General features: G+C 45.0%; 1 protein-coding gene across 1 annotated transcript; it reads left to right on the forward strand.

The window, feature by feature from the left end:
* Positions 1-1435: 1435 nt before the first annotated feature.
* EIF1AX (eukaryotic translation initiation factor 1A X-linked) lies at positions 1436-22252 on the forward strand. Its single transcript, XM_038757042.1, has 7 exons — positions 1436-1597; positions 14481-14564; positions 15423-15526; positions 16248-16298; positions 17665-17746; positions 18746-18837; positions 19894-22252. Exons 1-7 carry the CDS (start codon positions 1582-1584, stop codon positions 19897-19899), a joined length of 435 nt encoding a protein of 144 aa, XP_038612970.1. The 5' UTR covers positions 1436-1581; the 3' UTR covers positions 19900-22252.
* Positions 22253-23134: the final 882 nt, after the last annotated feature.

A 23134-nucleotide genomic window follows, 5' to 3' on the forward strand; every position in this document is an offset into this window, starting at 1 on the left:
TCTGCACGCAGTAAGCGCTCAATAAATACGGTTGAATGAAGTAACCATCTATGTTGCCAACTTGTCCTTCCCAAGCGCTTAGTCCAGTGCTCTGCCCACAGTAAGCGCTCAATAAATACGATTGAATGAAGGAACCGTCTGTGTTGCCAACTTGTCCTTCCCAAGCGCTTAGTACAGTGCTCTGCACACAGTAAGCGCTCAATAAATACGGTTGAATGAAGTAACCATCTCCATATGTTGCCAACTTGTCCTTCCCAAGCGCTTAGTACAGTGCTCTGCACGCAGTAAGCGCTCAATAAATACGATTGATTGATTGAATGAATGATTGAATGAATGAATAAGTACGACTGAATGAATGAATGAAGGAAGGAACCGTCTCTATGTGTTGCCAACTTGTAGTTCCCGAGCGCTTAGTCCAGTGCTCTGCACGCAGTAAGCGCTCAATAAATATGGTTGATTGATTGATTGAATGAATGATTGAATGAAATAATAAATACGACTGAATGAATGAATGAAGGAAGGAAGGAACCGTCTCTATGTGTTGCCAACTTGTACTTCCCGAGCGCTTAGTACAGTGCTCTGCATGCAGTAAGCGCTCAATAAATACGATTGATTGATTGATTGATTGAATGAATGATTGAATGAATGAATACGACTGAAGGAATGAATGAATGAAGGAAGGAACCGTCTCTATGTGTTGCCAACTTGTAGTTCCCGAGCGCTTAGTCCAATGCTCTGCACGCAGTAAGCGCTCAATAAATACGGTTGATTGATTGATTGAATGAATGATTGAATGAAAGAATAAATACGACTGAAGGAATGAATGAATGAAGGAAGGAAGGAACCGTCTCTATGTGTTGCCAACTTGTAGTTCCCGAGCGCTTAGTCCAGTGCTCTGCACGCAGTAAGCGCTCAATAAATACGATTGATTGATTGAATGAGTGATTGAATGAAAGAATGAATACGACTGAAGGAATGAATGAATGAAGGAAGGAACCGTCTCTATGTGTTGCCAACTTGTAGTTCCCGAGCGCTTAGTCCAGTGCTCTGCACGCAGTCAGCGCTCAATAAATACGGTTGATTGAATGAATGAATGAATGAATGAATGAATACGACTGAAGGAATGAATGAATGAAGGAACCGTCTCTATGTGTTGCCAACTTGTACTTCCCGAGCGCTTAGTCCAGTGCTCTGCACGCAGTAAGCGCTCAATAAATACGGTTGATTGAATGGATGAATGAATGGATGAATGAATGAAGTGTCGGGGGTGGGATTCGAACCGGCGCCCGGGGCGGTCTCCACGAGGGGGCCTCCGGTGACGTCACATCCCGCGCGCCGCTCCGGCCCGCGCGCCCGGGTCTCGCGAGAGCGCCGGCGCGCGTGCGCCGTGGGGGCGGCGGCGGCGGCGACGAAGGGGAAGCGCCGCCATTTTCGCGTTTCGGCGTGTGGGGCTGAGGCGGCGGCAGGAGCGGCTGTCCTCGCCCTCGGGGAAGGAGCGGCCCGCCATCGTCCCCGACACCCCCACCACCACCATCATCATCACCGCCCCCACCCGTCAGAGGACACGGAGGCTCCGCCGCCATGCCCAAGAATAAAGGTAACGGACCCCCGGCCCCCGCGTGAGCCGGACCCTCCGCCGCCATTTCCTCCTCAGCCGCCGCCCCTCAACGACACCCCCGGCCCGCCGTAATTCCACCATTCCTCCTCATTATTATTATAGTAAGAATAACTGGAAATTCAACTATTTTTCCTCATTATGGTAGCAAGAATAATTGGGGGATTCGTCAGGCGGAATGCCCCCAATCCCTCTGCCCATCCGCCAAGCTGGCTCTCTTCCTCCCTTCAAGGCCCTGCTGAGAGCTCACCTCCTCCAGGAGGCCTTCCCACACTGAGCCCCCTCCTTCCTCCCCTTCTCCATCCCCCCCACCTTACCGCCTTCCCTTCCCCACAGCACCTGTATATATGTTTGTACATATTTATTACTCTATTATTTTGCTTGTACATATCTATCGTATTTATTCTATTTTGTTAGTATGTTTGGTTTTGTTCTCTGCCTCCCCCTTTTAGACTGCGAGCCCGATGTTGGGTAGGGACTGTCTCTAGATGTTGCCAATTTGTACTTCCCAAGCGCTTAGTATAATGTTCTGCACATAGTAAGCGCTCAATAAATACGATTGATGATGTTTGTACATATTTATTACTCTATTTTACTTGTACATATCTGTCCTATTTATTTTATTTTGTTAGTATGTTTGGTTTTGTTCTCTGCCTCCCCCTTTTAGACTGTGAGCCCACTGTTGGGTAGGGACTGTCTCTAGATGTTGCCAGTTTGTACTTCTCAAGCGCTTAGTACAGTGCTCTGCACATAGTAAGCGCTCAATAAATACGATTGATGATGATGTTTGTACATATTTATTACTCTATTTTACTTGTACATATCTATCCCATTTGTTTTATTTTGTTAGTATGTTTGGTTTTGTTCTCTGTCTCCCCCTTTTAGACTGTGAGCCCACTGTTGGGCAGGGACCGTCTCTATATGTTGCCAATTTGTACTTCCCAAGCGCTTAGTACAGTGCTCTGCACATAGTAAGCGCTCAGTAAATACGATTGATGATGATGATGTTTGTACATATTTGTTACTCTATTTTACTTGTGCATATCTATACTATTTATTTTATTTTGTTAGTATGTTTGGTTTTGTTCTCTGTCTCCCCCTTTCAGACCGTGAGCCCACTGTTGGGTAGGGACTATCTCTATATATTGCCAATTTGTACTCCCCAAGCGCTTAGTCCAGTGCTCTGCACATAGTAAGCGCTCAATAAATACGATTGATGATGATGATGTTTGTACATATTTATTACTCTATTTTACTTGTACGTATCTATCCTATTTTTTTTATTTTGTTAGTATGTTTGGTTTTGTTCTCTGTCTCCCCCTTTTAGACTGCGAGCCCACTGTTGGGTAGGGACCGTCTCTAGATGTTGCTAATTTGTACTTCCCAAGCGCCTAGTACAGTGCTCTGCAAATAGTAAGCACTCAATAAATACGATTGATGATGATGAGGAGTAGGTGTTAGACGCTGGGATTAACTCCCAAGATAATGCTGTGAGCCCACTGTTGGGTAGGGACCGTCCCTATATGTTGCCAATTTGTACTTCCCAAGCGCTTAGTACAGTGCTCTGCACATAGTAAGCGCTCAATAAATACGATTGATGATGACGATGATCAGGCCTACCTCCCCTAACCGACACACAGACACACACCTGAACCCGCCTTCAATCCCCCCCCCCACCAGTAATTAGAATATTTCTCCTAATTATAATAGTAATAACAATTGGTTTTGTCAAGCGTCGCCTGTGTGTTAGGCCCTGGGACTAGCTCCCAAGGTAATCAGGCCTCACCTCCCCTAACCGACCAACACACACACACACACACACACACACACACACACACACACACACACACACACACACACACACACACACACACACACACACACACACACCCCCCCCCCCCCCCCCCCGCACACCCGCCTTCAATCCCCCCAGTAGTTAGACTGTTTCTCCTTATTATAATAGTAATAATAATTGGGGGTTTCGTCAACCATTGACTGTGTGTTAGGCACTGGGGTAAACGCTGGGATTAGCTCCCAAGATAATTAGGCCCCACCTCCCCTAACCGACACACGCACACACATACACCCGCCTTCAACCGCCTCTCCCCCCCCCCCCCCCCCCCGCCACGGTGTAATTAGACTATTTCTTCTCATTATAATAGTAATAATAATTGGGAGATTCATCAGGCATTGACTGTTCGTCACCGGGCTAAACGCTGGGATTAGCTCCCAAAATAATCAGGCCCCACCTCCCCTAACCGACACACACACACACCCACCTTCAATCCCCCCAGTAATTAGACTATTTCTCCTTATTATAATAGTAATAATAATTGGGGGTTTCGTCAAGCATTGACTGTGTGTTAGGCGCTGGGATTAGCTCCCAAGATAATTAGGCCCCACCTCCCCTAACCAATCAATCAATCAATCAATCAATCGTATTTATTGAGCGCTTACTATGTGCAGAGCACTGTACTAAGCGCTTGGGAAGTACAAATTGGCAACACATAGAGACAGTCCCTACCCAACAGTGGGCTCACAGTCTAAAAGGGGGAGACAGAGAACAGAACCAAACATACCAACAAAATAAAATAAATAGGATAGAAAAGTACAAGCAAAATAAATAAACAAATAAGTAGAGTAATAAATATGTACAACCGTATATACATATATACAGGTGCTGTGGGGAAGGGAAGGAGGTAAGATGGGGGGATGGAGAGGGGGACGAGGGGGAGAGGAAGGAAGGGGCTCAGTCTGGGAAGGCCTCCTGGAGGAGGTGAGCTCTCGGCAGGGCCTTGAAGGGAGGAAGAGAGCTAGCTTGGCGGAGGGGCAGAGGGAGGGCATTCCAGGCCCGGGGGATGACGTGGGCCGGGGGTCGACGGCGGGACAGGCGAGAACGAGGTACGGTGAGGAGATTAGCGGTGGAGGAGCGGACACACGCGCACACACACACCCACCTTCAATCCCCTCTTCCCCCCCCCCCCCCCCGGAGTAATTAGACTATTTCTTCTCATTATAATAGTAATAATAATTGGGAGATTCGTCAGGCGTTGACTATGTGTTAGGCACTGGGCTAAACGCTGGGATTAATTCCCAAGATAATCAGGCCCCACCTCCCCCGACACACACACACACACACACACACACACACCTGAATCCGCCTTCAAACCCCCCCCCGTAATTAGACTATTTCTCCTCATTTTAATAGTGATAATGGGGGAATTTGTCAGGCATTGACTATGTGTTAGGCAGTGGGATTAGCTCCCAAGATAATCAGGCCCCACCTCCCCAATCCCCCCCCCCCCCCGCCCTGCCATCAACCCCCCCCCCCCCCGCCCCCAGAGTAATTAGACTATTTCTCCTCATTATAATAGTAATGATAATTGGGGGATTCGCCAGGCGTTGACCATGTGTTAGGCACTGGGCTAAACGCTGGGATTAGCTCCCAAAATAATCAGGTCCCACGTCCCCTAAATAACACACACGCACACCTGAACCCACCTTCATCTCCCCCACCCCAGTAATTAAACTATTTCTCCTCATTATAATAGTAATAATAATTGGGGGATTTGTCAAGAGTTGACCATGTGTTAGGCACTGGGCTAAACGCTGGGATTAGCTCCCAAAATAATCAATCAGGCCTCACCTCCCCTAAACCACACACACACATCCGCCTTCCAGCCCCCACCCCACCTCAGTAGTTAGACTGTTTCTCATTAAAGTAGTAAGAATGATTGGGGGATTTGTCAAGTGCTTAGGCACTGGGCTAAGCCCTGGGATGGATCCAAACTAATCAGGTCCCACCTTCCCTAACTGATGCACACACCTGCTTTCAATTCTCTTTCCTCCCCCCCCCCCCCCCCCCAGTAATTAGATAATTTCTCTTCATTATAACAGTAAGAATAATTGGGGGATTTGTCAGGCGCTGGGATTAGCTCCCCAAATAATCAGATAATCAGGCCCCACCTCCCCTAACTCACACACACAGACCCCCACCTTCAAACCCCCCCCCCCCCAGTAATTAGCCTATTTCTCTTCATTATAATAGTAATAATAATTGGGGTATTTGTCAAGCGCTGACTATGAGTTAGGCACTGGGCTAAATGCTGGGGTGGATCCAAGCCAATCAGGGCCTCGACCTCCCCTAACTGACACAGACACACACCTGCTTTCACACACACACCCCCCCCACAGTAATTAGTTTGTTTCCCCCTCATTACAATAGAATAATTGGGGGATTTGTCAAGTGCTTAGGCACTGGGCTAAGTGCTGGGATCGATTCAGATTAATCAGGCCCAGGAGAAGCAGTGTGGCTCAGTGGAAAGAGCATGGGCCTTGGAATCAGAGGTCATGGGTTCAAATCCTAACTCCACCGACCGTCAGCTGTGTGACTTTGGAAAGTCACTTAACTTCTCTGTTCCTCAGTTACCTCAGCTGGAAAATGGGGATTAAGACTGTGAGCCACCTGTGGGACAGCCTGATCACTTTGTAACCTCCCCAGCGCTAAGAACAGTGCTTTGCACATAGTAAGCGCCTCTGTTCCTCAGTTACCTCAGCTGGAAAATGGGGATTAAGACTGTGAGCCACCCATGGGACAGCCTGATCACTTTGTAACCTCCCCAGTGCTTAGAACAGTGCTTTGCACATAGCGCTTAACTAATACCACTACTTATTATTAACTAATTAATTAACCGAACCCACACATTCATTGTCATATTTATTGAGCGCTTACTGTGTGCAAAGCACAGGGCTAAGTGCTTGGGAACACACATCCGCCTTCAACTGTCCCCCCCCCCCCCCCCGGAGTAATTAGACTATTTCTTCTCGTAACAGTAATAATAATTGGGGTATTTGTTAAGCACTTACTATGTGTTAGGCACTGGGCTAAGTGCTGGGGGGGATCCAAGCTAATCAGGCCCAACCTCCCCTAACCGACCCCTGCCTTCAACCCCCGCCCCCCCCCCCCCCCCCGAGTAATTAAACTGTTTCTCCTCATTATAATAGTAATAATAATTGGGGTATTTGCTAGGCATTTACTATGTGTTAGGTACTGGGCTAAGCGCTGGGGTGGATCCAAGCTAATCAGGCCTGACTGCCCCTAACCGACACCCCCCCACCGCACCCCATGCTTTCAACCCCCTCGGAGTAATTAGAGTATTTCTCATTATTACTATCGTATTTGTTAGAGAAGCAGCGTGGCTCAGTGGAAAGAGCCTGGGCTTAGAAGTCAGAGGTCTTGGGTTCAAACCTCAGCTCTGCCACTTGTCAGCTGTGTCACTTTGGGAAGTCACTTCACCTCTCTGGGCCTCAGTTACCTCATCTGGAAAATGGGGATGAAGACTGAACCTCACGTGGGACAACCTGATTACCTTGTATCTACCTCAGTGCTTAGAAAAGTGCTTTGCACATAATAAGCTCTTAACAAGTACCATTATTGTTATTATTATTATTATTATTATTATTATTATTATTGTAATTACTATGTGTCAGGCACTGGACTAAGAGCTGGGGTGGATCCAAGCTAATCAGGCCTGACCTCCCTTAACCGACCCCCTTAGACAGACAGACAGACACACACACACACACACACACACACACTCTTTCAACCTTCTAGGAGTAATTAGAGTATTTTCATTATTATTACGGTATTTGTGAAGCGCTTACCATGTGTCAAGCACTACTAGAAGCAGTGTGGCTAGTGGAAAGAGCCTAGGCTTGGCAATCAGAGGTTGTGGGTTCTAATTCTGGCTCCGCCACTCATCCTCTGTGTGATTTTGGGTAATCCACTTCACCTCTCTGTGCCTGTCGCCCCATCTGTAAAATGGGGATTGACTGTGAGCCCCATGTTGCATAACCTGATTGCCGTGTATCTATCCCAAGGCTTAGAACAGTGCTTGGCACATAGTATCCACTTAACAAATACCATTATTGCTATTATTATTAAGTGGCAGAGCCAGCATTAGAACCCAAGACCTTCTGACTCTCAGGCCTGGGCTCTGTCCACTATGCCATGCTTCTGTGCAATTGTTCTGTGTGCCAAGCACTGTACTGATTGCTTGGGAGAGTAGTCATTCCTTCATTGTCATATTTATTGAGCGCATAATATGTGCAGAGCTCTGTACTGAATACTTGGAAAGTACAGTACAGCAATAGAGAGACAATCCTTGCGCACAACGGGCTTACAGTCTAGAGGACAATGTAACAATCGAACTGGGTGCTGAGCACTGTACTGAGGGCTTGGGGGAGTACACTATACCTTCCCCACCCACAAAGATCAAGAGATGATATTAATGTCTGTCTCCCCAGTAGACTCGTTGAGGGCAGAGAACAGGTTGAGTGACTCTGGTAATTTCCCTAGTGCGTGGTATAGTAAGCAGTAGTAAAAAAAGTATAGTAAGTGTTCAGTAATGCTATTAGCTCGTTGTGGCCAGGGATCATGTGTACCAACCCTATCGCGCCGTACTCTCCCAAGCGCTTAGTACAGTGCTCTCCACACCGTAAACGCTCAGTGCTCTGCACACAGTACTGCATGGCTCAGTGGAAAGAGCCCGGGCTTTGGAGTCAGAGGTCATGGGTTCAAATCCCGGTTCCGCCACTTGTCAGCTGTGTGACTTTGGGCAAGTCACTTCACCTCTCTGGGCCTCAGTTACCTCATCTGTAAAATGGGGATTGAGATTGTGAGCTCCACGTGGGACAACCTGATCACCTTGTATTCTCCCCAGCGCTTAGAACAGTGCTTTGCACATAGTAGGTGCTTAATAAATGCCATCATTATTATTATTATTATTATTAAAGAGCATGGGCTTGGGAATCAGTTCATGGGTTCAAATCCCAACTCTGCAAATTGTCAGCTTTGTAACTTTGGGCAAGTCACTTAACTTCTTTATGCCTCGGTTACCTCATCCGTAAAATGGGGATTAAGACTGTCAGCCCCTCGTGGGACAACCTGATCACTTTGTAACCTCCCCAGCACTTAGAACAGTGATTTGCACATAGTAAGCGGTTAATAAATGCCATTATTATTATTATTATTGTTATTATTCATTCATTCATTCATTCATTCAATCGTATTTATTGAGCGCTTACTGTGTGCAGAGCACTGTACTAAGCGCTTGGGAAGTACAAGTTGGCAACAGCAATACCTGCAGTCCCGGAATCCCGGGGCAATTTACACAGGGATTCTGCCTTTTTGAACCCAAGGCAACAGATGAGTTTCTTTGGCCACTACTTCAAAAAAAAAAAAATTATTATTATTATTATTATTATTATTATTATTGTGTGTGGATTGGTGATGATGATGCCGCAGACTTTGTAGGGCCTATAGAAAGTGCCGGCCCCCCGGCCGGGCCTCGTCCAAGGAGGCCGGTCTGTGCACCCTGAGGGGCTATTGGGTGGAAACTGCGACCTCCCCTCCTTCCCCCAAAAATCTCCATCCTTGGGAGTATTTAATCACCGCCCCCCCCCCCCCCCCACACACACACACACACACACAGAGCTTAGGAATCTCAACCAAATGACTGTGTCAAGAAAGTTTTAATAGGCAGCTTATTTTCCTCCTGAAACAGACTGGGAACCGGCCACTTGGATTTTTATTGAATTTTTTGTATTTTGTATTGGGGTGTTAAGTGCTTACTACGTGGCAGGCATTGTCCTAAGCGCTGGAATAGGCACAGGAGTCTCAGGTAGGATGGTCCCACGTGAGGCACATGGTCTGAAGCGGGAGAGAAAACAGGTATTCTTGAGTGGTGGGGTGGGGAGATGTTAGATGGGTGTGAGGCCCTGGAATCAATCAATTAGTTGTATTTATCGAGCACCTACTGTGTGTAGAGCCCTGTGCTAAACATTTGAGAGTACAGTAGTTTAGGGATGGCTCCCCAGAACTTCCATTTTAGTAGTAACCAGTACTTTGGTTCATTTGGTTACTTTTCTGTGTGTGATAATTACCCAAGTGCCAAAATACTGTGGCAATAGTGGTCTCCAACTACTTGTGAAGAAGGGGTACTTAATGTTTTGGAGGGAAGCTTGAGGGTGTGTAATACAGTTTTTAACCATCAAAAGATGCATAGGTTTGGAAAAAGACATGCTTTTTCTTAAATCTAAGAAGGTTGCATTCTTCTGACAACTCCGTGTCATAGGAAAATGTATATTGTGCATCAGAAAACAAAACTTTCAGGTCAATACAAAGAGGGGAAAGAAGGAATTAACCAGTGTTTTAAAGTAATTTGGCTGTTTGCCCTGCACATAAGAGCTCAGTAAATATCATTGATGAATGGATTGATATTTGAAATAAAACTGGGAGTCATCCAAGTGAGCTCTCCTAGACCCTTCAGTTTCTGAGAAGGGAAAGAACTCTATAGAGGAAAACCCTCCAGTGTTTCCCATAACCCCGAAGCAGAGAATAAAAATGAACCTGCAGGTCTGTTGATATAAACTCTGGTGTTGACACTAACAAAGAAGTAAATCTCAACAGCTAGTCATTTGTTGGCATATGGTTGGAAAGAAAAAGGCCTTTTTTTTTTTGTTCCAAGACGTTGGACTTGGGGTTTCAATCATTCCTATTTATTGAGTGCTTACCGTTTGCCAAGCACTGCACTGAGCGTTAGGGAGAGTACAATAAAACAGTTTGTTGGACACGTTTCCTGCTGGACAGTCTAGAGGGGCTTTCAAACAGACATTTGAGAGGCTGTTGCTGTTAACTTGTTATAATTTTCATTTTGAGGGAGGGGGAAAGAGATGCCACTTTGTCATTAGGACAACTGCGATGTAGGATTTACAAGTGATTAAGTCTCGGGAGCTAGTTTGTCTAGTATAGTGATTGTCGTACCTTGGGTGACGCAAACTCTCAGGTCACAAGTTGCATTTGATCTGCTGAATGAGCTAGTTCCTCTCGGTCGTAGTGGAAAGCGCAGTAATAAGCACTGGGGCAAAGTAGATGGGTGAGAGGCCAGGCATTGGAGACAGACATCTCATGAAAGACGCAGCAGTAAATGACAAGGGCAGTGATAGCCATGTTCATTCTGACCTCTGGAGGGAATTTGGGCTCCTGTTTCCAAATGGAGGAGGATCCTTTTCGGCCACGCTCTGAAATTTGGGGAATTTCCAGGTCCTGGGAGATTGGCGCCTAGGAGCAGTGGCTTCCGAGTGGTCTGCTTTGTACATCATAAGCGCTCATTAAATCCAATCGAATGCTGCAATCTCCTCCGGGAGGGCAGGGCGTGTCTCTTTTTGTTTTGACCACTTAGCCCTGCCCATCAACAGTGTACTGATAAGAAAAATAGTTCCAGGTCCTCAACCCATTTCTTAGATCCGCCCTTCTGGCCCAAGTGCTCACCATATTCCATCCAGGTGACTGTCTCGACTTCTGATTTCCCAGATCCGGTCCACGAAACCATATTCTGGACCAGTGTCTACACTCTTAAAACGTCCGAGGGTTGGCCGCTGACTTTGAGACAAACCACCAACTCACTTCATCCCAAAATCTCCCACAACCAACTCCAGCCTCTTCTAGTAGGCACTTGGCATATGAATTGTGTTTCTCCTTCTTTACACTGTTGCTTCCCCTTCCTGAAATGTTTTGTGCTGACTTTCTCCTCCTTTGGATTGGAAACTCCTTGTGGGCAGGGCTCATGTCTACAGCTTTCCCAAACATTTAGCACCCAGGAAGCACTCGATAAAATAGATTGATTGGCTTGTCTTGCCCTCACTGGGGGTTTGTACAGTGCACTGAACCCAGAGGTGTGCAAAGTGTTCTTGAATAGCTGGCAAATTTCCTTTTTTCCCCACTAGATGTTGGGCTGCCAATGACTGTATATGCAGATTCCCATCCCACCTACAAGCACGAGCTGAGGTGGCCTGCTTCTGAGCTCCAGAGGTGTCCGGATCCTTGGGGTTTTTTGTGCCCAACAGGTTTTCACCTCATCAGGCCTGCACATTTACCGGTGCAATAAGCACTTAGTACAGTGCTTTGCACACACTAAGCGCTCAATAAATACGATTGAATAAGTGTGGCCCAATGGCTCTATGGTGAGGCAGTTGGAATTAATGAATCTGACTTAGAGCAACTTATGATTTTTAAAATCTTCTTTCCACAAAGTTAGACTGAAATACCACTACAATTTAAAAATGACCCCCCACTCAGTGTGCTACTAATCAGAGATGCCATATTTGTTTGGCTGATAGGAAATGTTTTGCTAATTGGGTTTTTACCCCATATTGACTTGCTATAAAGTTGTTAGAATGATAGGGGAAATGATTTTCATCGTCCATCTACCTGCCCATCACGTTACTTGTCTCAGTAAGGGAAACCGGGCCCTGTCTGCAGCCAAACCATTCCCCTGCCCCAATAGAGATTCCCAAGAATGTCTGAGAATAAGGTAAACAGAGTTGAATTGACAAAGTTGGGGGACTTCATGGTTTTCAGTGTCACCGGGGACTTCCCTGTTCTGTTTCTATTCTTCTGATTTATTCTGGATAAGAGAAAATAATTACAGGAGGGCTTTACATTGAGTAGGTGTGTGGAGTGTCTTCAAGATTTTTCTGAAGGAGGCAACTTGCCCTCGTTTTTGAGTTCAGGCCTGTGTGGGTGTGGCCAATGGCCTCGACTGACTTTAATCACCCCCCTTATCCCTATGATTAAATCCTTAATTTCAGGACCTATATTGTGCTGACAAAGTCTAGCTGTGTTTTAACTGATAGAAAACTATCCGATGATTTGAGAGCCTCTCCTTCAAAGGCTTTCAAGAATTATTTCACTTCCTCCTCCTACTTAGACTGTGAGACCCATGAGGGATGTGATTATCTTCTATCTACCCCAGCACTTAGTATAGTTCCTTGGCACATGGTAAATGCCCAACAGATACCACAATTATCATTATTGTTCCAAGTAGTATGGTGATTTAATATGAAATAGCTGGGGACGATTAAGTTCTTCCAAAAATTACTGATATGATAATAATGATATTTAAGTGCTCACTTTGTGCCAAGCACTGTTCTAAGCACTGGGGTAGATACAAGGTAATCAGGTTGTCCCCCCCCATGGGGCTCTCAGTCTCAATCCCCATTTTACAGATGAGGTAACTGAGGCACAGAGAAGTTAAGTGGCTTGCCCAAGGTTACCCAGAAAAGAAGCAGCGTGGCACAGTAGAAAGAGCCTGGGCTTTGGGGTCAGAGGTCATGGGTTCAAATCCTGGCTCTGCCAATTATCAGCTGTGTGACTTTGGGCAAGTCACTTAACTTCTGTGTGCCTCAGCTCCCTCATCTGTAAAATGGGAATGAAGACTGTGAGCCAAGTGGTGAAGTCCGGATTAGAACCCATGTCCTCTGACTCCCAAGCCTGTGCTCTTTCCAATAAGCCATGCCGCTTCTCCCGTTATGGTTGTGGCTTGTTTAAAATTCATAGGGAAAAAGTGTCTTTTGGATGTTAGACGTATATAAGCAGGGATTTTTTTAGGCATTCAGTGAATTACACTTGATGGATCAGAATATTTGGGGACAAAGTGGTTGCTAATATAATGGAAAGTTAGCTTAGGGCACACACCTTTGGTATAATAGGGCTTCCTGTGACCAGCTGGTGTAAATGTAAGTATGTATTCCTCTCATTTTTTCCAGAGCTGTTCTCTCATTGTGGGCAGGGAGCTTGCCTGCTAATTTTGTTATTTTGTTCTCTCCCAAATACTTAGTACAGTGCTCTGCATGAAATAAGAGTTTAGTAAATACCATTGATTAACGTGCTAGCAGCAGGGTAAATGTGGTATCATTAACTGGGAGCGGATTGTCTACTTTGTGCATTCTCAGCAAATTTTTCCAAGTTCCCACGCCGAGTGTCTGCCTTTTCATCGCCCATATCAGTTCACTGCAAGCAACATCCATTAAAGTTGCCTCCCACATCTCAGACACGTTTGAGGGCGACTTCTATCGCTTGCTTTCTATCTGGGTCCCAATCTACCTGTTACATCAAACCATCCTCTTCTGCATTCATGTGGTCACCAAATGTTGAGCCTAGACTGTTTTCCGCTACACCCCCCAGCAGAGCATCTGCTCCTCATGCCCTCCTTGGACGCCCATAAAGTAGTGTCTGCTGCTGGTAGTGGACGCAGCAGTTGGCTTAGTGCCTAGAGCCCGGGCCCGGGAGGCAGGAGGACCTGGCGTGTAATCCCAGTTCCGCCACTTGCCTGCCGTGTGACCTTAGGCAAGTCACTTCACTTCCCTGGGCCTCAGTTACCTCATCTGGAAACTGGGGATGAAGACTGTGAGCCCCCTGTGGGACAGGGACTGTGTCCAACCTGATTACATGCATCTACCCCAGGGTTTAGAACAGCGACTGGCACATAGCAAGGGCTTAACAAACACCATTTTATTTTAAAAAAGGACTGGTGCCAAGGCTATTGCATCTCCTTGGTTTGGAGCTATTTGCTTGCATGACTAGGGTCCCCAAGTCAGGGGGTTTTGTCAGAAGATTCCCTTCTTTTTGTCCCGTAGGAATTAAAGCAGTTAAAGTTTCTTCTCTGTTAATATGTACCACGTGTCACTCTCCATGTTACTTGGTCCCATGCACGGCTCAGTCTCCCTGTGATAGGAGTAATACCATGGATGCACACTAATCCTAATAATAACCAAATAAGGGATTGGTTAAATGTTTACTCTCTGCCAAGCACTCTACTAAAGGCTGGGATAGATAGAAGATCATCAGGTGTGACACAGTCCCTGCCCTACGTGGAGCTCACAGTCTAGCTAGGGTTTACTTCAAAATGTCATTCACCATGGTGTATGTTTTTTTATTCATTTTATACTACATAAATCTTATGTCGCTATCAGCGTATCTCTTGTTTCCAGACTTCGGCTAAATTGTGTTTGTTTTTCAATCTAGGTAAGGGAGGTAAAAACAGGCGACGTGGTAAGAATGAAAATGAATCGGAAAAGAGAGAGCTGGTATTCAAGGAGGATGGACAGGGTAAGAGTTGGCAATTAGCTTTTTAAGAGCATTTGGAGCTTGGGGAGGTGGTTCACGGGGGGAAGTCTGGATTTTAGTGTTTGACTTCTCTAGAGGACAGGATTGGACACTGCAGCATTAGGAAACTAATGGAAAGAATGAACTCCCTGGTAATATGCCAGGTCTTATAGCTTTGTATGGAAAGGATTGGAGGGAATTTTTCTTGATCCCTCTGTCCAAATAAAATGTAGCTATTCCGCTTGCCGTAAACAAGTCGTATCATGACAAACTTTTGGTTGGCAGGGAACGAGTCTACCAACACTGTTGAATTGTACTCTCTCAAGTGCTTAGGACAGTGCTCTGCAAATGGTAAGAGCTCAATAAATTACATTCACTGATTGATACAGTGAGCTATTTTAAATGCTTTTCCCATTATCGAATTAATGTCTGTATCATATATTAGTTATATTTAATCCTCATTCAAAACTGGATTATCCCTGACTAAAGAAACAGTAAAACTGCTTGGCTTAAATTCTGCTTAGAACAAATCCTCTCCACCCAACATGATGAGGTTTTCTTGAGAACCTACCATTCGGTTTAGTAATTGCATTTCCTCCATTCAGATTAATCAGTGGTATTTATTGAGCACTTGGTGTGTCTAAAGCACTACCAAGCACTTGGGAGAGTACAGTACAGCAGAGTCGGTAGGCATCCCACAAGGAGCTTGCTGTCTAGAGATTCAAAGAACAGTCCTGTGTCCCCCTGAATTGATTGCTGCAGGATCACTATCGAAATGGTTTGTAGAGATTTTTTCAGGTTTTCTTTTCGAGGAGTGTGGTCGTAAGCAGTAGAGTCACTTTTTCCCCTTTTCTCTTTCAGAATATGCCCAGGTGATTAAGATGTTGGGGAATGGTCGATTGGAAGCCATGTGCTTTGATGGCATAAAGAGATTGTGTCACATTAGGGGGAAGCTTAGAAAAAAGGTACGTTTTGACCATGGGATGCCCTTCTATTGTCTCTAAGTCTTGCTAATCGTGCTGGCGACACCCTATTGCATTGAACTTTTCCAGGTGTTTAGTACAGTGCTCCGCATCCAGTAGCCCTCAGTCAATACCATTGATGGAATGGAATGTCCCTTTTAAAAGTACTGTGGCGCCCATTTTGTGTGATCCAAGGCAACAGAATTAATTATGTCTATTAACTTGATAAAGACACATCAGGACTCAGGCTTAGGATGTAGCGTGGGTACCCAAAATCAAATGGTTGTCAAGGGACACATTCTCTTAGCAGGCAGGTTGCAAGTAACAGTCGCTTGCTGTCCAAAGAGAACAGATAGGGGTGAGCGAGAGTCAGTCGTATTTATTGACCGCTTACTGTGTGCAGAGCACTGTACTAAGCACTTGGGAAAGTACAGTTTAACAGACACAATCCCCATCCACAGTGAGTTTATAGTCCAGAGGGGGAGGCTGCAAATTACAGATAGGTACATAAGTTCTGTGGGGCTGGGAGGGGGGATGAATTAAGAGAGCAAGTCGGAGAGAGCACTTGAGCGTACTTCTATATGGGAGTTTTTAAAACCATCTGAATCGTACTTTAGTTGGGTGAGAAGAGCTGCTTCTTAGGTCTTGAGTCTACAGACTTAAAGTATTTGAATTTTTTTTTTTAATACCATCGTCCATGAATCTGATCTCTGCTTTTTTCCAGGTTTGGATAAATACATCAGACATTATATTGGTTGGTTTACGAGATTATCAGGTGAGTAGTGCAATTTCTATCACCTCTCTCCTGGAGCATTCTATTTCTAGCCAAACTTCAGCTCTGTCAATGCGAATGATCTTTTCTATGAAAGATAAGTGGGATCTCTATCAATGAGATTTATGTTCCCTGAGCTACAGCTTTATAATGAAGGGATAATGATGATAATTGTGGAATGTGTCCAGTTTTTACTGTGAGCCAAGCACTCTATTGGGGTAAATCTGAGCAGATGGGACAACAATCCCTGTCCTAAATGGGGCTCACAATCTTAAGGGGATGGAGAACTAGGTGTCTTATCCTCATTTTTACATCTGAGGAAACCGATGAAGAGAAGTGAAGTGACTTGCCCCGTGTCCCGTGGCGAGCAGTGGCAGAGGCAGGATTAGAACCCAGGTCTCTTGCCTCCCAAGCCCATGCTCTTTCCACTAAGCCATGCTGCCTCACTTGAACTTTCCCAGGAATTCCCTGTTCCTGCAGCTACCAGAATTCCCTGAAAGACAGATAGGTCAAGTTCCACATTGAAGTGCAGCTCTACTGGAAGTGAAAATGGACCAATTTCAGGCACTTCCAGTGAGGAGGCTTCTTTCTGGGCAGAATTATATCGAGTCATTAACTTGCTTATGTTTCCTGTGCTGTAAAAATGGCTATAAAACCATATCTCCTTAAACATCAGCAACCTTTTCATCTTATTAGTAGACCAACGGAGACAGGCAGCTGGAAAAGCGTGGTAGGAAGCTGCTTTGGGCATCGGGTTTAGAATGGGGACAGTGAATGGATTCGAGAATCCTTCATGGCTTTGTAATTGGACTGTGCACGTATCCTGCTGCACTTGCTATTTGGTAGACTCTCAAGCTCAACCCGTTGTTCCCTTCTCTATCATAGAGGGGGGAAAACAGCATATTTTCTCATCTTTCCCACTCCTCTGTTTAACTTCTGATCTGGTCTACAGAACTGGGAAAGTAAACGAGGAATAGTGGGAGGGATAAGGGTTTGGATGTGATGGTGAAAGACAGGCTCATTTCCAACAAAAATGAACACGGGGGCAGAGAAAACCAGCAAGATGGAAATCTTGACTGTCGGTAACTAAAAAGGAAGAAGTGTTTCCTTTTATGCATTCGCCTTATAAAATCCTTGTATCCCTTAAATGATAAAGTTGCCTCATACCTACTGTTAGTAGTGTCAGATGGAGCAGATGTCACATTTTGTGACTTCTGACACATATATCAAGTAATTGAATGCCTCTTTATTGAACCTTTGGAGTGGAAAGAGGAAAAACAAATGAATTGCGTTTGACATTGCCAGCTATAAAAAGAAGACATGCGTCTTCTCTAAGATAGGATTATCGTTCGTTTTTTTTTTATTTTAGGATAACAAAGCCGACGTCATTCTAAAGTACAATGCAGATGAAGCCAGAAGTCTAAAGGCATATGGGGAGCTTCCAGAACATGGTAAGAAAGTCATACTACTACTAATAATGATAATGGTATTTGTGAAGCGTTTACTGTGTGCCAAGCACTGTACTAAGCGCTGGGGTGGATGCAGGCAAGTTGGGTTGGACCCAGTCCGTGTCCTACGTGGGGCTCAGTCTCCCCATTTCCCAGGTGAGGCAACTGAGGCACAGAGAAGTGAAGTTTCATGGCCAAGGTCACACAGCTGACATGACGGAGCTGGGATTAGAACCCATGACCTCCTGATGCCCAGGCCCGTGCTCTCTCAACTCCCCCATGCTAACTCTCCGACATTTTTATTACTGTTGCTCTCACCACTGTCTCTACAGGGAATTTAATTGAAAGTTTTTCCCAGTTATATGTGACAGCCCTTTCCCTGTGGCCCAGGGCATTGTGAGAGGAAAACTCCCAACAGACGAACTCTTTTTGAGCTCTGTGAGTCCCTTGAGTTTGCCAACTTGAGTGCTTATTTCCCCTCCGCTGTTTGGTGACAGACTCTCTAGCTTTTTTAAAATCTGCATATTTAATGCAGATGTCGTTCCACCCTCTGATTGTAGATCTCGAAATGTTTGGCGAGAGACACGGGGGCTGGAGTGAGTGCAGTTCATCCAGAGAGTTGTAGTTTATTTTATTTTATAACGGTACTAAAGGATTTGGAGTTTGTTGGGTTTTTTTAATATATTCCTTTTTGACTTCAGGATTGGCTAGCTGGAATATTCAGTTTAAGTGGGCTTTGGAAAGAACACCTATTGTCCACTAGAAGGTTGCTGGGATGCGTCGAGTTTGCATTAGCAATCGGATGTAACAGTTCTTTCTAACAAAAAGAATGAATTGAATGTCAGTCATGCTTTAATAATACTGGGTCCCGGCTCCTTTCTCTTTAGCATGGACAGGTGTTAATGTGTCAGATGCTTCTCGATGTCTTGAAATATTCGGTATATAAAATGGAATGAAAACCACTGTACACAATGCTGAGTTTTTCAATATTTTCCTCTTTAGCTAAAATCAATGAAACAGACACATTTGGTCCCGGAGATGATGATGAAATTCAGTTCGATGATATTGGAGATGACGATGAGGACATTGATGACGTAAGTGGCCGGTGTTGTGAGGTCTCGCTGTCGATAAGGGACGCGACTCCGTTGTCTCGGGCGGAGTGTCCCAGCCCCTCTGCCTTAGGGTGCTCTGTCCTGATCAGTGGTATTTACTGAGCGCCTACTTGTGTGCCGAACATGAGCGCTTGGGAGAGCACAATTCAGCGGAGTCAGACCTCTTCACTGCGAGCTTACACTCTACGCAAGAGGCAGAGCTGCCTGGTGTGAGATGGTTGGATGATGTGTGGACCCAAGTCTGCCATAAAAGGGGTGCCTACTAGGTGTATTGAAGAAGCAGAAGCCCGTTCAGTGAAGCCTTGTGGTGTGGGTTGTCTTCTTGCCAAAACTGTTGCTAAAGAAAACTCATTCATTTTGCCAGAAGACAACCTCCCTGCGTTGGAGAACTGAGTACAGAATAATTACTTCAAGCAAAATGGTGATGTGTTTGTTAATGTGATCTGCTCTAGTGGAAAGTGGACAATTTTTAGTGTAACAGTGAGGCCCTTCAGCACTTACTGTGTTGCCTAAAGCTATGTCGAGCTGCCCCTGTCTTACACAAGTCTAAGGGGGAGGGAGAGAGGTATCGAATCCCCATTTTGCAGATGAGGAAACTGAGACCTGGTGCCCACGGTCATACTGTAGGCAAGCAGTGACGCAGGGAGAGGCTTTGGGTCTCACAACTCCCCAAGCCTATGCTTTTTCCCCTGGAATCAATCTTTCCTGAAGTGCTTAGAAAAGCATGCTGCACATAGTAAGCGCTCGGTAAATACCGTCAGTTGATAACAATCCGTTCTAAACACCGTCATGCTTTTTGCTGTGGCGTGAGCGATGTAATTAAAGCGCCAAGCACTTTCTCCTGTTCCCAGCCCGATCAGGTGAGTCGTCCGGGTGGCCTCTGAAAATAACGTAGTCGCATCTCGTAATGAAAGAAGGTGGCATTTAGAAAGCCCTGGATCAACTGTAAAATGTGCCACCCGAAACGTCCCGTGTCGTCCTTTAATGAAAGCCGTGGTGGGTTATTCTCCAAATTGACGGTCTCCCTTTCACTTGCAGATCTAAAATTGGGCTGAAGGTTTTTCCATTCCGAGTTTTCCGAGGATCGCCCGTCATTGGTATTTTGATTTGGAAGTTTGGCAGCCCCACCCCGAAGACTGAAACGTCATTCGCATGACAGCTGTTTTGTTAAAGCAGACTGATTTCTTTTCGATGTTTTAAAGTATTTATATTTCTTTAAAAGCTGATAGTGCCGAATTACCCCGAGTGACGTACTCAACTCATTTTGTCCTTATTCGCTCGATAGGACTTGCAAACATTTGGAGAAACAGTCGCATCATCTGCTGCGTTCCTCTGCCTTTCCCACCTTCGCCCCTTCCCTTCCAGAATTTGATATGCGAGCGACGGTGTGCCCTTTAATCATGGAATATTGATTGAGTCCCGACTTTAAATCGGTACCTTCTTAGTGTCCAGAGTGACTGCTCCTCCGCCTAGATGTGCGCCCGACATTTTGATTAGAAACTCGAAGGGAGGCTGAAATCTGTATTGGAAGTCATAATGCATGGATCCGCGTTTCATGTTTGGGTTTTTTTTTTTTAGCATGTGGCTATTTTTATACTGATTTTGATATCACCAATCTCCTTTCCTTCAGCAACCTTGTCCGTTGCCTCCGGAGGGGGAGTAAGCACCTCTAAAATGCCATTTTAGGACCGTCTTGTCTCGCTCAACTAGCCCCGAGAAATTTTTAAGCGATGTAAACTTGGAAAGTTGAATGCTAGATGGCTCTAAATTAATTTTAGATGGACCGACACGTCTTGGGTTTTTTGGTTCTAAATAGATATACGTGGTTTCCCCGACAACAATAAGTGGTGAATTACCCCGAATTTGGATGGTAAGCGAATCTGTAGACTATTTTTACAGTAAAGAGGATTAAAAACTTTAACATGCCATTTCATTTTCACCTTCAAAATTCTGTACACTCGATGCAGCGATTTAAAGTTGGCGTTCTGTACCTTCGAATTTCGGTGTGCGAGAATGTGAACTCTCATTTCCCGGCCGGAAAATCGAGCTTTGCCCAGAACTCAGTGCGGAAAAACTAATGGAAAGATGTCCTCCCGTTTGCAGGCGGAAAGAAGTATAATAAAAACTAACCTCGACCCTTGGAGTTTGGCAGGTGCCAGCCTTACTTTGTGGTTTGAAAGTGCTGTACTCTTCACACTACCTTCTGGAAATGGGGAGAATTTGATTTCCCGTTAACCTTAAAAAAAAAACTTGACACTTCTTCAACATCAGCTAATAATCGGCATTCGTGTCAAGGGTTCGGATTACAGAACATAATCAGGTTTTCATCTTAACTGAATAAAGGGCCCTGCTGTATTATAATTTATGAAATCGGCACATATGCCTTATGGTGTTTTGAGAAATATTAAAGGGGGGTGGCGAGATCAGCCCGCAAGTTTTTGATGTTTGTTGTTTCCTCTTCTGAGTATCAAAAATCCAAACAAAAGTGAGCTTGAGCAAAAAAATGGAGATAAGCTTTCTGTCGCTTGTCACCAAGAAGGAAGAACATAGGACTTTTTTAATTTGGAAATCGTGTTCATCCTTCAGAATTGCCAACACATTTTATGCTGCTCTTAAAGTCAGTGTGAAGCTGGTGGCTTTTGGGTAGGGAAAATAGAGGGGGGTATTTTGTGTTAGTGGGGCTTTTGGAATGGGAAAAATGGTTTGTAAGGAAACCATATTTTTTAAAAAAGTATTTTCTTCTTATCCGGTAACTTTCCTCAAGCATTTAGGATGGCGTGCATTGAGAAAACCTTTTCCAAATGACTAGGCAAGTTGCTCTCGGATGTAACTAGCTGTACTGCATATATGCGTATTTATATATGAAAACCCTCCAAGTGTACACTAAGGTGTGTCACCCTGCGTGGACACCGATCCTATGCATACATAATGAGATGTCCTTTGAGTTGTATCGGATTTTGGGGGCGAAGAGGTGCCTGTGAACGAAACCATTGAGAGACTCATTTGTAATACGTGTTATGGGCCAAATCAAGTGTACACCTGGCTTTGTATTGGGGGTGACCGCTCCAGAAAGACATGGAATGTGATCACGCACAATACATTGGACCCTTTCGTGATTGGAACTTCCTTTTGTCTCGAGGGAACCGTGTACCGTGTGAAAGCGAAGTTCATTTCTGGAAGTAAGTACGTGGCCGATAAGACCACATTATCCGGAGTCCCTAGGCATTTGGTAGGAGTATATTTTCGGGGCAGTGTTTTTGCCATATTGCTGAATGCCTTCCCAGCTGCAGTGAAGTGGTTGTTTTGCAAAAGTTTATAGAAACTCCTATGTAAAGGCTGCTGATTCAATTCTTCGATTATGTTCAAGGCTATTAAATCATTTTACTGAAGAGACCCACTCCTACGGACCCTGTACACTTTGCATGTTTGGAATTCTTTATGCTTTAGGGCATCAGCCTCTTCGCTGATCTCCCTGCCTCCTGACTCCCCCCCCTTCCAGTCCGTACACTTTGGATCCATTTTTCTCACAAGTCATTCGGCCGGTGTGTCCTCCTCAAAAACCTCTAGTGATTGCCGTTTCTTCCCATCAAGCAAAAGTTAAGTTTAAGCCCTTATCGGCTCCCTTCTTTTTTTAACCACCTGCTTACCCCCCTACAACCAGTGCTCAATCTTACTTCCTTTCAGGCTAACCTCGTCTGCGGGCCTCGTATCTCCTATCTGAGCTTTCTTGTCAGGCTCTTGCTTTCCCCATCTTCAAAGGCCCTTCTGAAATCCCGTCACTAGATGCCTTTTTATATATATTTATATAGATATAGATATACTCCCCATTTTATAAACCCCGATCCCTTATAGCACTTGTGTTCATGTACATTCACTACTGCCTATGTGGAATGAACTTTGGTGCTGTCTCCTTGAGACCCAGGATCATGTCTACTAATCCCGTTGTCCTCTTCCAAATGTCCAGCACCAGAATCGTCCTGATAAATACTATTGATAAGGTGATAAAGAAATGTCATCCACTCACCTACTGGAGTAGCACTGTGGGTAGCTGCATAAGCAATGGTTGTATTGGTGGTTGTATTTAGTCCTACCTAGGCTAGACCTACAAATATTAAAATTATATGTTCCTGAGCAATCCCTTAAAAATATAAATTGTGCAGAATTGACCTGATGACAATCCCAATATGCCTTTTTACTTTGGTATCCTTTGAAGGAAACCCCTAGCTGATTTCCCTCACTCAAAACTGAACAAATCTATGCAAAATTAGGCATCCAATAA

The sequence above is a fragment of the Tachyglossus aculeatus genome, chromosome 15 (genome assembly GCF_015852505.1).
Source record: "Tachyglossus aculeatus isolate mTacAcu1 chromosome 15, mTacAcu1.pri, whole genome shotgun sequence".
Taxonomy (NCBI): domain Eukaryota; kingdom Metazoa; phylum Chordata; class Mammalia; order Monotremata; family Tachyglossidae; genus Tachyglossus; species Tachyglossus aculeatus.

Excerpts from the sequence above, each read along its gene's own strand:
- EIF1AX (XM_038757042.1), top strand. Across the intron at positions 14,565-15,422 it reads ATTCAAGGAGGATGGACAGG|AATATGCCCAGGTGATTAAG; the intron begins GTAAGAGTTGGC and ends TTTCTCTTTCAG. Across the intron at positions 15,527-16,247 it reads GGGGGAAGCTTAGAAAAAAG|GTTTGGATAAATACATCAGA; the intron begins GTACGTTTTGAC and ends GCTTTTTTCCAG.